This window comes from Myotis davidii, unplaced genomic scaffold, assembly GCF_000327345.1.
Source record: "Myotis davidii unplaced genomic scaffold, ASM32734v1 scaffold930, whole genome shotgun sequence".
In the NCBI taxonomy this organism is placed as follows: domain Eukaryota; kingdom Metazoa; phylum Chordata; class Mammalia; order Chiroptera; family Vespertilionidae; genus Myotis; species Myotis davidii.
The window spans coordinates 976002-990677 of NW_006282518.1; the positions used below are offsets into that span (position 1 = coordinate 976002).

A 14676-nucleotide genomic window follows, 5' to 3' on the forward strand; every position below is an offset into this window, starting at 1 on the left:
GTCCTTTCCTTTAAGAATATACAGCCTATTTTTTAAATTTAAATTCTTTATTGTTTTAAGTATTACATAAGTCTCTTTTTCCCCCCATTGACCTCTCCATTGCGTATTGTCTTTTTAAACTGAGACTCTCAAGAAGAATGTTTACTTTTTTAGCTTGGATTAGCTTGACAAAATAGTACAAACAGTCGATAAAAATATATTGAATATATTTAATGTTTACCATGGATTTTACTTGTTACAGGGCATACTGATTAGCCAGATGATGTATGTATGTTAAACCCATTGAAATGTTTTGTATGATTTACCAGTTAATAAAATAACTAGCCAGTTTAATTAAACAACAGGATTAACTTTTTTTTTCCTCTGAAAGAACAAGTTTTTTAAAACCAATTCAACTTATTGAACCAGCTGGCACAATCTATCTTGTTATCTGTTTAAGCATATTTAAGAGTCTTTTTCTTCCACATACTTGCTAATTTTGCTAATAACATTAACCAATGACATAAATAGCAATTCCTTGCTGAAAATAGATATCTAGAAAAAATAACAATTTAAAGGAAATAGCTAATATTTAAATTTCCTGGGAGGGGAAAGGCATAAGTACCCTGTGTAGACAATCCTGCTAATAGTCCAGGCAGAATAAACTACTTTTCATCATTACCTTACATGTCTGGGGTGTTTAAATATACTGTGACCATTGACTCCTATTTCTTTTTTCTTTATTTCTCCCCTCTTTGTCTGGGGAGGTCAAGGGTAGGTATGAATAACAACAACTAAATTATCTTTAGTTCTACAGATAATAAATTAAAAGGAGAGAAGTCTTCAATATAGAAATAGTGACCCTAAAACAGAAGAAAGAGAATAAAATTTTAAATTATTTTCTTCTAGGGCTTATGTTTTTAGAACTTTTAAAAAATTCACTTATCATATTAGGACATTTTAAAATAATAGAGATATTAGAACATTTAGAAAGCATCTTGAATGTAAGTTTTTCTCTCACAGTGCCTCTGTTGGGAAGTAACATACTATGTAATGAATGTTTTCTTACAGTTCTATAATGATGAAATTTTTGTCCAAGTTATTGTTTAATGTCACCTGTATTTGATTCCAAAATGTCCTGACAGAGAGAAAAACAGTTATAAACAGAGTCACATCCCAATGATTATACATATATAGTATGTCTAAATACTTGTTGTAAAGAACCCATTATTCAAAGATCTGTTGTAGAGGCATGTAGTACATCCCTAGAATACTATTATTTATTTCCTCCAGCTTCATGGTGTTCATTTGTGCAGGTGGCTCCTTATTACGTATATAATTTCAGGATTTCCCATTGCCAAGATTTTTATTTCTAAAAGACACACAGAGTTTTACTGGAAACTATTCCAAAATCAGCATAGTTAAACATCAGTCTTTACTGTGTACTTTCTTAATATCTCAAAATTCCTCAACATATAAAGCTTCTGACTTTCTTACATCATATTATAGAGTCCCAAAATAACTGGTCAATTATTTACCCCTTCTGCCTTTAATTTCTATTTCAGATAGTCTAAAGCGTAACCATCATTTTGGCAGAGTATGTAATTTCAAGTTATTAAGGTGACCTGTGTAGCAAAGAAGGTAAAAACTGTGCACTGAGTTATAAACTATGTAGCCTACCCTAGTGACCTACATTGTACATTGTACTTATACTTGGCTTTTTTAAACTTATTTTGTTTATCTGTATGAAAGTATTGTCACAGTATAAATAGTTGTGATATGCCATTTTTGAGTGTCCAGCTATAGACTGTGGGTCTATATAGATATACTCAAATTGTTTTCATACTGGCTAAAATGACATCTGGTCATGTGATGATACAGATCATTTGTGATCATTATTTTTATATTGGCAATTGCACTAAAATGCTTATTTTTCATGTTATTGTATATTTCGCTAATCAGTAAGACCTGTAAGATAAACATGAAAATTTGTGATTTTTTGTTTCACTTTAGGATAACTTCTCGAACCACAAGATCAGTTTTGAAGCTTAGAATTGGGAGTGCTCTTAAGTTAATGCATCCTGATGTGTTGCTTGATTTAGTATATATACCATCTTAATTTTAAAAAACTTATACTTAAATACAGGCATGAAAATGAGTTTTCTATATATGCAACTACAGATTATTTTAAACAGTGATAAATGTGTGAAAAGGTGAAATGATTCTGTCACACTAATCACCATACTTTTGAAGATGTACCATAAAATGACTTTGAGAAGAGAGTTGTGTTCACATTTTCTTTTAAAAAAAAGTAGGTTTTCCTTGAAAAATACTCTCATATTGGCCTTTCCTGGTCCATTTTTGTAACCTTTTCTGAGAATCTGTGACATTCTGCTAATTTAAGAGTATGTTGTATCTTTTGGGGGGAAGTTCTGAAATATTTTTCTAATATATCAATCAGAATGTGAATGAGCTAATTCTTTTGAAAGTTACTCTTTATTAACTTTCTTTAAAAGAAGGGATTCTAACAAAACAAATTTAATTTTAATAAATATCTGACTGTGACATAAATCTTCTCATTATGAAACACTGCATAGTAATATATAAATATGGTTATACCATATAATAAGGTGAGTTGGGAACTAAGTAGAAACCTCTAAAGTAATAAACTATGTGTTTGGAGATTCAAAGGAATATCCCTGTGATAAATAACATGCTTTTTTCTTTTAGCCAAGCTCAAAAACTTTGCAGAAATAGATAATTTTAAAATGATAACTCTGTCGTTGTTGTTGTTGTTGTTGTTGTTGTTTTGTGTGTTGTTTGTGTGTGTATGTATTTTCTTTTTCATTTTAACCAGCCTCTTATACCTAGAAGTCCCACAAGCAGTGTTGCCACGCCTTCCAGCACCATCAGTACACCCACCAAAAGAGACAGTTCTGCTCTCCAGGATCTCTACATCCCCCCTCCTCCAGCAGAACCATATATTCCCAGGTATAAAACTAACCATCATGTTGTTCTAAGAAGCTTGTATCCAAAGACTAACCCAATGGCATGTAAACTGTGAAGTAAATTCTCAAGGAACAACTTGAATAGTTTATCAGTTGGGAATTCGAACACATTCTAGAAAAATCATTGCATTACAGAGAATGCATTTTGGTTAATAACTAATTAATATGTATTAAACACTTAGTAAGCATTAAATATCTTATAAACATCTCATATAAAGGAAAGAATAGTAAAATACTATTAAATAATAATTAGGATTATTTTAATAAGTAAAATATAAGCGAGGCTCTTTGGCAAAGAAGCCCCTAGAAATCTTAAGTTACTTTGAAGCATGTCATATCTTTTTTTTCTAGAAGAGAAAGTTATAGATAACTTTTATAACTTCTCAAATGTAGATAACGAGAGAGTTTGCAAGAAAATGGCTTGACTTTAAAGTCTATGTTCCAGATTTCTTGAGTCTGTGTCCCCATTTCATTTCCAAATTCCTACTAGAAATTCCTGGAAGATATAGAAGAATAGAACTTAGTGCCATAAAGCATTTTGTCCAAAAGCATTCTGATACCCATCTTTCTGGAATGCAAAGTTATGGAAAAGGACCAGTACAAAAGGGACAGTTACTACCAATCACAAAGAATTTGATTCACTTTTTAGATTAGTTGTGCAGTCATTCAAAAACAGTCATTTAAGGTATTTTGTTTTCAAGATAAAATTAAATTTCTTTTATTTATAAAAGAACTAAAATACCTTGGTTTTATTAATTTTTATTATTCATTGGTACACTTAATGTCTCATTCTATTAGATATGATGGTACTGACATTTTATTATCTAAATGCTACATGACAACATGACATGTTTGCAAATACTATGTTGTCATTTGGTAATAAAACTATAGTCAGTTTTATAAACATTTTCATTTTTATTTTTGAGAATTAAATGTAGCTGTGGGGAAGTATTTTATGAGAAGATGTAATTTACTAAGCTGGGATTCCACAAATATTTATGATATAATTTACAGTCTTATGTTAAATTTACAATCAGATATAAAAATCTACCTGATATCCTAGTCAAACACAAATTGTGTTTTAATTCTATTAAGATAGTGTCTGACTTTCTGAATACTTTTGCATAAAGAGCAATAAAAGCATGTGTGTATCAAATAGGAAGTGAATCTTTTGAGTTTGTTTTATTTTACTGCAAATGATTAAGAGAACTTCAGAGAGCTACGTGTACAAATAAACAGAAGATTTTTTTTTATCAAATCTCTGCAGTGTTTTTAAATGCTCTTTCCTTTTCTCTTGGCTAGGATGGAACTTGTTTTAAAGGACATGTTTCCTAGACAGAAAGTACTTAAAATACACTTCAGAAGACAAAGGAGTAAAATGATAACAGTTCTCTCTTCAGGGAGTGATGTAGATATGACTAAGGAAATATATAGAAATCAACAAAAAACCTGAACATGCTATTGAAAAATGCTGTATAATATAAGAGATTGAAGTATCAATATAGCATTACTTGTTTTGTCGGTATTATTTGAAAGCTCTATCCTTTTCAGTGAAATTCATAATTAGAGTGTATTATCTCATTTTAGTTGATTTGTAGTTTAGTGTGTAATTGAACACAATATTCTAAATGTATTTTGAATCAAATTATTAATTGCTCAGTCACACAGTAATTTTATATAACATAGTCAAAACAATCCATGCATCAAAGTTCCTTTGTACCACGTACACCTTGTATAAATAAATTATCAGCATTTTCTGGTTTGACTTGAAATGATAGTTATAAAAGTTTTTGAAGTTGTCATTCTTTTTATAGATAAAAACTTGGCACTGTTTTTCAATTTTTCTCATTTTGATTATGAGTGCGGTTCACCTAATTGAATTCATCAGAACATTTCTTTTTTTCTATATTAAAAAGTTGGTTTTGTGTAGGATAGGCATTTTGGTGTTAATTTGAAATATAAATCAGACAAATTTTCTCATCTTAAAACAAAAAAGAAACCCTTAAAAATAGTAGGCCTAGTTGTCAAATTAGGTAGAATTGTTTTCATGTGATTCTTTGAATGCATTTATTCCAGAAAAAATAAATGTGGTTACAAAAGTGATCTTATCGCTAAAAGAAAAAACACTCATATATGTGAAGTGAGTGAAATTTTGTCAGTTTATACATATGACTTGTGAGTATATAGAGTTTGATTATCATAGTCTATAGTGCAGGGGTCCTCAAACTTTTTAAACAGGGGGCCAGTTCACTGTCCCTCAGACCGTTGGAGGGCCAGACTATAGTTTAAAAAAAAAAACTATGAACAAATTCCTATGCACACTGCACATATCTTATTTTGAAGTAAAAAAACAAAACGGGAACAAATACAATATTTGTATTTGCATGTGGCCCCGCGGGCCGTAGTTTGAGGACCCCTGCTCTAGTGCATTTTTTAAGATGAAAATCAAGAATTTATAGGTCTTTGCACAACTGTGACATTTAAGCACTAATTTCTCTTGTGAATTTTACAGTGAGCCATTAAATATAAAGTCCACTAAAGTAATACACTAACTTTTCAGTTCTATGAGATCCCTTTTAGAGAAAAACTATAGATTTATTACATATGTGTATAACTATCTAACATTTAAAAAAGGGAAGAAAATACTCCAAATATTACTTGTGGGTTTTTTTCTGCAAAGTTAGATTCTTTATTCAATTCTGCATTTTCCAGATTGCATATATACAATTAGCATATATTAATTATATGAATAAACATTAAATATACATTTAGTTATACATTTAGTTACTCAGTGGCTTATGGTGTGAATACATATACAGACACACAAATTTATATGCACAATATGTATATCAATTCATTTTTTTGCAAAGTTTGTTTTTGGTTTTTACTTTTTAAAATTCAGCTTTATTTGAGTGAATGACATATAAATGTGTTTAATAAATCTTCCTTGTTGGTAAAAGGTCCCTCTTTCATATCATTTAGTACAAGTAATACCATCCCTTCCAATTTTCTGCCACAGGTGTACACCTATAATTAGAGCATGGCGAATTAACTACGGCCTAGTCACCCTCATATATCAAGCTGCATTAACAGTTATGTCACTGGCATGATAGAAAAGTCTGCCCATTTATAGATAAATATAACCCTCTTCCGGTGCCACGACTTTGTTAGGGCTATTTCCGAACTAATTGCAGTGTCTATTTCTTTTTGATAGAGGACTAAACCAGTAAAAAATAAAATAAAAATACCAGGCAATTTGTACAGGAAACGTTTTTAGCTAGCTGAAAATAAAATTCTGCCTGGATTTTATATTTATTTTCTTTATGCTGCCTAAGAACTATATAGTTACAATTTGGGAATAAGCAACACTTTATTTTAAAAATAAAAGAGTGAATGGCAATGTAAATGGCAATTTCACCTTATGATGAGTTAAATACATAAGAAAATTTTCCAGCTCAGTCTGTCGTGAGAATAATATTTACTATTTTCTACATATTTAAATTACTAGGAATATAGTTTCCTTCTTTCGGACAAACCTAATCTAAACATTTGCATATGGATACAAGCATAGTATTGTGCTGAATTGAACCTCATATTTTGGATTTGACATTCAATTTATAAGCTCATCACCATTTTATAAGATGCAAGATGAAATGCAAAATTCTTCTTTTCATCTGTACTATTATAAGATTTGTTCTATTGATTTAAGATTCGTTTTGTTGATTTAAGATTTCAAGTGTTGGCACTTGACATAAAATTAAATTGTATCTGCTTTGATAGCATTGATGTCACTCTTTAGCATAAAACAGGAAACAAGAATTAGGAAGAAATAAAATTAATGACCCACAATGGAAGAAACATTGCATTTACATCTAAAGTCCTATTCTAAAAGACAAGCTTTTCTAACAAAAATTTCATAGCTAGTCATTTAAACATGTAAGATAAATAAGGTTCGATACAGCCAAACCTAAATGAAATATTTCTACTAAAATACCACTCATGAGGGCCCAATCATCTGAACCATATGAGTAATACAATATGTGAGTAAGATTTAGGGGTTTCATAAATTATTAGAGAACTTTCTTTTTAGATTCCTATAGAAGAAAAAATCAACTTGCCATCATTTTTTTTCTTTTTGATTGAAATTTAATTATTCAAAACATTTACATGGCTCCAAATTCAAAACTATATAAAAATACATTAAAGCAAATGTTTTCATCCCTGCTTTGCCCACATTTTCCCTTTCCTTCCCCATAAAAATTAGTTTTTATTAGTATGTTTTATCCTTCCATTATTTCTTCTTGAAAATATAAGCAAAACTAGATATTTACATTAATATTCCCTTTCACCTTTCTTACAAAAAGAAAGGAGAATACTACAAACATTGCTCTCTACCTAGCTTTTTTGTTACATTTATTGGGGTGATATTGGTTAATAACTTGCCATCATCTTTAATTCTATTCTTAAACTCTATATGGATATGCAATGAAATTTTGCATTTGGAATGAATTCTGTGAATATATGTATTTACTATTAAATGAGATACATAAAATGTAAATACTGAGAGCATTTTCATTAAGGTGTATTTTAAGTTAATAACAAGCTATTTGACATTCTTATAATATCAGTTTATTTAGTACTTATTTGGTTTTTAAAGCCACAGTGTCCTTACAGAGGTGTTCGTTCTTAAACACATTTTTGTTTTTAAGTAGTGCAGATATTATGTGAATCAGCTAGGTAAACTGGCAAAAGAAAGTTAGATTTTTAACATTTCCTACTGTCTTGAACACTAAAAGCAATTTGTGTGCTAAGATGATTTCCTTTACATGGTATAGAACAGTGAAAATGGACTAGGGCAGGAGTTAAAAAATCTATGATCCATGTCTGGCTGTGTCATTTATTACCTGTGTGACCTTCAGGCAACTCATTTAATCTCTCTAAGCCTCAGCATTTTTTCTACAAAATAGGAATAGTTAAAAATTGCCCTATAAGCCTCAAAGTTTAGAAAGATGAGAAGATATATTGCATGGGAAGGATATTTTTACTATTTTAGACATTCTCAACCATTTTACCGCCCTAACACTTTCCTACATTCTCCTTCACCCTTTCTTTAGGGATGAAAAAGGAAACCTTCCTTGTGAAGACCTCAGAGGACATATGGTGGGCAAGCCTGTGCATAAGGGATCTGAATCACCAAATTCATTTCTGGATCAGGAATATCGAAAGAGATTTAATATTGTTGAGGAAGATACTGTCTTGTATTGCTATGAATATGAAAAAGGAAGATCAAGTAGTCAAGGAAGACGAGAAAGCACTCCAACTTATGGTAAGAGTTCTTAAGTTGACATAAGAACATATGTTTGGAATGGGAATTTTAATTTCTTTTCATAGGCTTTTGAGTTATGAAAATTATTTGATAGCTTTTGTATTTTGTAATTGATCTGTGCCTGTCATGTGCTTATAAGTGAAATTTCAACAATGTGAGGAATGCCATCTAAACTTACTCTAAATTTTCCAGAGTAAGCAAGAATAGTAGATAGAATTTAGCTCATTAATGATGTGTGGAAACTGTTTCTAATTACATTAAATTTTGTATGTCAGATGTTGCCAAATTGGAATAATTCAAAGTGTGTTTTTTTCCCTTTTTTAAATGTAAATTTGCTATTGACATGGCTTATTTAAAATAAATTTGTCTTCTTACTCCTCAGGCATTGAAAAATCTTTAGATAGACTTTTCTGAGGGAAAATTTTATTTTGATATTGGTCTTTTTTAAGAAGCTGCAAAGTTTGAGTGGAACTGGATTTTATATTTAAAGCAAAGATGCACCTGGAATGACCGTGTCCCTAGAGTTTTGTGGGAGGGTTTGTTTTTAGCTTTGACTCCTATTTTTCCATGTATGATCAAGAAAGTAACCCAGTCACAAACACTTAAAATTGATATAGCATATCTGAAATATTGGCAGGGAAAGTTGCCTAAAGTTAAAGTACTGAATAAAGTCTGTCGTCCTATTACAAGAATGAAGAGATTTAATTGGAAGTCTGTGCTACTCCCTTTCAAGTTTTCCAACTAATCATGTTTAGTGAGGAACTTATACTTGGGGAAGGACAGGATCCTTGCAGATTAGTCCAGACTTAATCAGTGGGAGCTGAGCAGAAGGAAATTTTAATTTTCTCTTCCACCTGTCCCCTTACTTATCCACAGTGGCCAAATGCCTCCCTCCTGTGATCCCAAAATATTGGTCATCACTTATCTTAATACACATGCCTTATTTCCTTACAGCTCTTGGGTTATAATTACATATGAAAAGTTTTGCACAAAATGATCCTAAAGATTAGTAACCATGGTTATCTTCCTTTGTGTTATTCTCTGTGCATGTGTTTTTCTATCATAAGAATAAGCAATGGTATTTTATAGCATGGCTCTTCATACTACTTTGGTGGCATTTAATTTGAACTGTCATAATTTGAACATATTTGCAGCTTTGCTTTTTCCCCCTACTATATTTTAAACCTTTGCAATACAGAAGCCTGCCATCTTTATTATCCCTACCCCTGATCCATTACATAAGATTATTATTTTTATTCATTCATTCCACAAGCACTTATTGAATACCTATTATTAGTCAGTACTATATACCAACTTTTCCTTTTATTTATGTCCCAGAATTTTCTGGCTATTTTCTACTTATGTTGAAGAAGATACGAATGTTTAACCTAAGAGGAAATTGTAATCACCACATAAATTTGATTACTGATAGCTTTATAAAAGATATGTTTATCTCTTCAGACTACAGTTTAAACAAATCATATTTCTCCCAATAAAATGGAATACTATTTAAATTTTAGAAAATATAGATATCCTACGTATAGTTCACATATTTTTATAAACTTAGGAGAAAAGAAATGTATATGTGCTTGAAAGAGGGATAGGAAGTAAAAAAAAAATAGTTCTTTTACTTTTGATCCTGACTTTTTTAAACTTTTGAACCTAAAATATAATCTGAACCTTCAATAAAGATACTTATAGATAATTCATTGGTGATTCCCTGGCACAACCTGAAGAACGCTCCAAGTAACTAGCAGTGTAATGTATTTGCCTTTTAAAAAATCAGATATTAAGTAATAAAACCTACCTGTCACACACATGAATTAGTGGCCATAATATTCCCAAAGACTGGCTCATTTGTTAATTCATCCTATATAATAAAGAGCTAATATGCTAATTAGACGGGATGGCAGAATGACCTTCCAGAAAGACCAGTGGGGGGGGGGCAGGGCTGTGAGGCAGCTGGGGCTGCAAGGGCCAAGTCCCTTGTTGAATTTCGTACATCGGGCCTCTAGTTCATTCATAAAGTCTTCTAGACACTAATGATACAAAGGCAAATAAAACATAAATCTTCCTTGGAAGGCAGTCATAACCCAGAGAAAAGAAAAATGAAGAGATGCATTGCAGTCACTCTAGGTAAGTAGGAATGTGAACAAAGTTCTGCAGTAGTCCAGGAGCTTAGCCCCAGACTCTGCCTGGGAAATCACATAAATAGAAGTGATATTTATGCTGAGTTTTAAATGATAAATAGTCATCATTCAGGGTTTCTAAATGCTAGTTATCCCCACCAAATACCTGGCAACTTCTCAAACCTAGGTCTGCCATCTGAGGGTTCATATCAGTTTCTCAGCCTGGACCCCAAATCCCCAATACAAATTAGATCAAATGTTTATAACCAATAATTGATGACAACTTATTTAACCTATAAAGTGGTCCCATTACATTGATCCCTTAGGGCAGGGGTTCTCAACCTGTGGGTCGCGACCCCTTTGGTGGTTGAACGACCCTTTCACAGGGGTCGCCTAAGACCATCCTGCACATCAGATATTTACATTAGGATTCATAACAGTAGCAACATTACAGTTATGAAGTAGCAACAAAAATAATTTTATGGTTGGGTCACAACATGAGGAACTGTATTTCAAGGGCCAGAAAGTTGAGAACCACTGCCTTAGGGTGCCAATGTTCTCTTGGATTTAACAATAATGAAAATCAAAATACATTATCCTACTGAAATATATTGCAAAAAAAACTAAAGTACAAAAAAGTTCACACTTGATATTTTCTGGAAATTACAATAATTTAGCTTGTTAGCACTTGTGTGATACCTGAAAATGCAGTATCTAAGTCCTTTAGCTTACAATGTTCTACTTAGTTCTTAGTCAGAAATACTCTTAACGTGAAGTATGTGAACTTAGTCATCATTACTCTCCTATTAACTTCCCATATTACTCAGAGAGGTTTAGAGTTTTGATTATAAGAGTGTAGACAGGATTTTGAGAAGCAAAGGAGAAACACAACATAGTGCCTAATATGTGCTTTTGATTAAATATATATGTACTTATTATAGTCTCTTAGTACATTCATATTTTCAAGTAAATTACCTAAGATAAAAATATTTAGGAAAGCTCTGTTCCTAAGAGGGAGTAAAAAGAACAGTTATTTGCCCTAAGCTATTAGATAAGTACAATATGGATCAACAGTAGATGGCCCTTCTAGAAAGTAAGTAAACAATACTTGCTGAGTTTTTATATATGCCAGGCACTGTTCTAAGCTTTTAGAATGTGTGAATCTATTTAATCTTTACAACAACAATATGAAGTAGAAACTAATGGAATTTTTATTTTACATATGAGTTAAATAACTTACCCAACTAGAAAGTGGATAGAGCTGGGATTAAGTACCCATGGATATTTGTTGATTCTGCCAGTGGTACTAGGTGACTAAATGTAATGAAAATAATTTACTAAATTATAGGAAAATAAAATCCACAAATTGCATTACTCTTTCCAAATTCAAACATTTTATTTCAAGCAAAAAGAACTTGGTCTGATTTTGTATATTCTTGTCTATGTTGTTTGGTATTTACTGGCACTATAATAAACATGCATTTATATAGACATGGCCTTGACAGACCTTAGGAAAAGATGGCTAAAATGAGGAGTAAAATTAGCAAACAATGTGTTATATCCTTTTTAAATCAGAGAACATAAAATAGGATTGTTTTGTTTTTAGCATAAAATAGGTTTTACTTTCCTTAAAAGGTAGACAAGAATAACTTCTGGAAACACAAAATACAGTAGGGGAAGAAACCTAGATAAGTGGTCACTAGCACTGGCTGCCGTATCAGCCATACTTGGTAATTACTCTAATGTGGCTCAGAGATGTTCCTCTAGGCCACTGTTTTCTCATTTGTTAAAAGAAGATGATAAAATCTGCCTCATAGACTTTAGTGAGAATTTAATGATAACACACTTTAAATTGCTTAGAAAGTGGCCAGTATGTGCTAGGTATTTATTTTTGCTGTTGTCTTTATTACTTAGAAACTTTAGTGTTGCCAAGACAATAGATCTTAACTGTTCTCACCACAAAAAAAGAGCGTAACTACATGAGGTGATGGGTGTGTTAAATAGCTTGATTGTGATAATCATTTCACAATGGATATGTATGTCAAATCATCACACTGTACACCTTAAATAGATACATCTTATTTGTCAAATATACCTCAATAAAGCTGGAAAAATTAACTTAAAGATCTCAACATATAGCCTGGCCAGGGTCGCTCAGCTGTTGAACATCGACCTATGAACCAAGAGGTCACCAGTTCAATTCCCAGTTAAAGGGCTATGCCTGGATTGTGGGCTCGATCCTCAGTAGGGGGAGTGGTAGAGGCAGACAATTGATGTTTCTCTCTCATTGATATTTCTATCTCTCCCTTCCCTTCCCTCTGAAATCAATAAAAACATATTTTTTTAAAAACCCAACATATAAATTCTAATAATAGTGACAGCCATTTTAAATTCTTTGAAGAATAAGATGGGATGAATAAAGAGTTCAATAAAAAATGAAACTTTAATGTGGCAGTAAAAAAGGGGGACATGATAGCATTAAATCACTTTAACTATTTGGTCTCATCTGCTCATGTTTCAAAGATAAAGGCTCAAATTTGATTAGATCAGTTGCTTGGCAACTTTTCAGTATAGTAATATCTCCCATCAGCTTTCCCTTTTCACTATTCAGGCACTAGTTGCCCTTGCTATTCCATCATAGCACATTTCTGTACAGAAAAACCTGCTAAAAGGCTGGCATAGTTAGCTGAGTCCCTTTGTGGCCATGAGTAGTCATATTTTATAAGAATAGGAGGAAAACATTTTTTTTACTATAATATCACAGAGGAGTATTGGTTTGAAGGAATCCAGACCTTTTCTGATTTATGGAAAATCCAAGACCTCACAAAAAGCACATGAATGCATGCAAAGCCAGTATTTTAGAACTGCTCCTCATAAGTGTTATTGTGCACATTATGCACTGAGAAAAATTAATTTCTGTCATTACACCTGAACATTTTGCACTAAAAAACAAAATACTATGTCCCTTTTAGTCACATGAATAGCAAATGGCTTGAAATGACTTAGAGCAACATATGGAGGCCGTATGGACAATGACACTGTAAACTGAATTTTATCAATGTGAGGGGAGGATATTGTCTATAGGTTCCAGGTTCTATGATCATACTTCAGTATCTCCTGCCTTTTTGTCTTACAACTTCATTCTATCTTTTGGGCAATTAAATTATAATTAATAGCATTGTTTCAAACATTTCTTAAAGTGTCAATTATATGTAATACATTCACATTTATTTATTTCTGACTACAAGGCTGCTATCTTTCCTGTGATTTTCTAATATAAATTATCCTCCTTCTCAGGTAAAAAGCCAGTTGCCATCTATCAGCTATGCTAGAGAGAAAATAGTATTGTAACCACAGAAAATTTCTGTGTTCAATTAAAATATACCACTTTCAAAGCAGAACTGATCATAGAGCTATGAATTACTGAATTAAAAATGCAGAAATATGAGATGTGTACCATACTTATAGGAATTTGATTTCTTTTGATTTATGTAATACATTTCATAAAGACCGTATGTTAGCTTCACAGAATAATTTTGAATATCAAGTTGATGTTGATAAGGAACCATGTATTTGATAGAAAACTATTTTGGCATAGAAATAGAAAATAGTCTGTTCCTAATGTAAAAATTAGTGTTATCACCTAGGTAAGGTACACTTTCTTAATTTGTGTAATTCTATGGATAGAAATATTAGAGCATGAGTTTTGAGGTCACATAGAAAGACCTGAATTTGGTGTGACAGGTTGTCCTTTAATAACTGATTGACCTTGAACTTGAGCCCTCTCTTCACTTTTTTCCCTTATCTGTAAAATGGGATAGTCATAGTGTTTTATGAGGATTAAGTAAGAGATGCATGTCAAAATACTTAGCACTGTTCTTGTCTCATAGAAAGTGTGCAAGAAAGCATGCTTAAATGGTATTAAAAATTGCAGCTGCTCATAAATAAAAATGTCCCGCTCTAGCCGGTTTGCTCAGTGGATAGAGCGTAGGCCTGAGGACTGAAGGATCACAGTTTTGATTTTGGTCAAGAGCACGTACCTTGGTTGCAGGCTCCTCCACAGCCCTGGCTCTGGTCAGGACATGTACAAGAGGCAACCAATCAATGCGTTTCTTTCACATTGATATTTCTCTGTCATTCCTTCTTTCTAAAAACCAATGGAAAAATATCCTCGAGTGAAGATAGATAGATAAATAAAATAAAGCAGAGCTGCCTCAAACAGAGTGTCAAACTG

At 32.0% G+C, this 14676-nt stretch overlaps 1 protein-coding gene across 6 annotated transcripts in view; it reads left to right on the forward strand.

Annotated features, from left to right (window-relative positions):
* Window positions 1-14676, forward strand: part of CNKSR2 (connector enhancer of kinase suppressor of Ras 2) — a 246582-nt gene that overhangs the window by 135884 nt on the left and 96022 nt on the right. For all 6 annotated transcript variants that reach the window (XM_006752987.2, XM_006752988.2, XM_006752989.2 and 3 more), the window contains 2 exons: window positions 2837-2970; window positions 8102-8313. In XM_006752987.2, the coding sequence (XP_006753050.1) occupies window positions 2837-2970; window positions 8102-8313 (346 nt within the window). The remainder of the gene's footprint in view (window positions 1-2836; window positions 2971-8101; window positions 8314-14676) is intronic.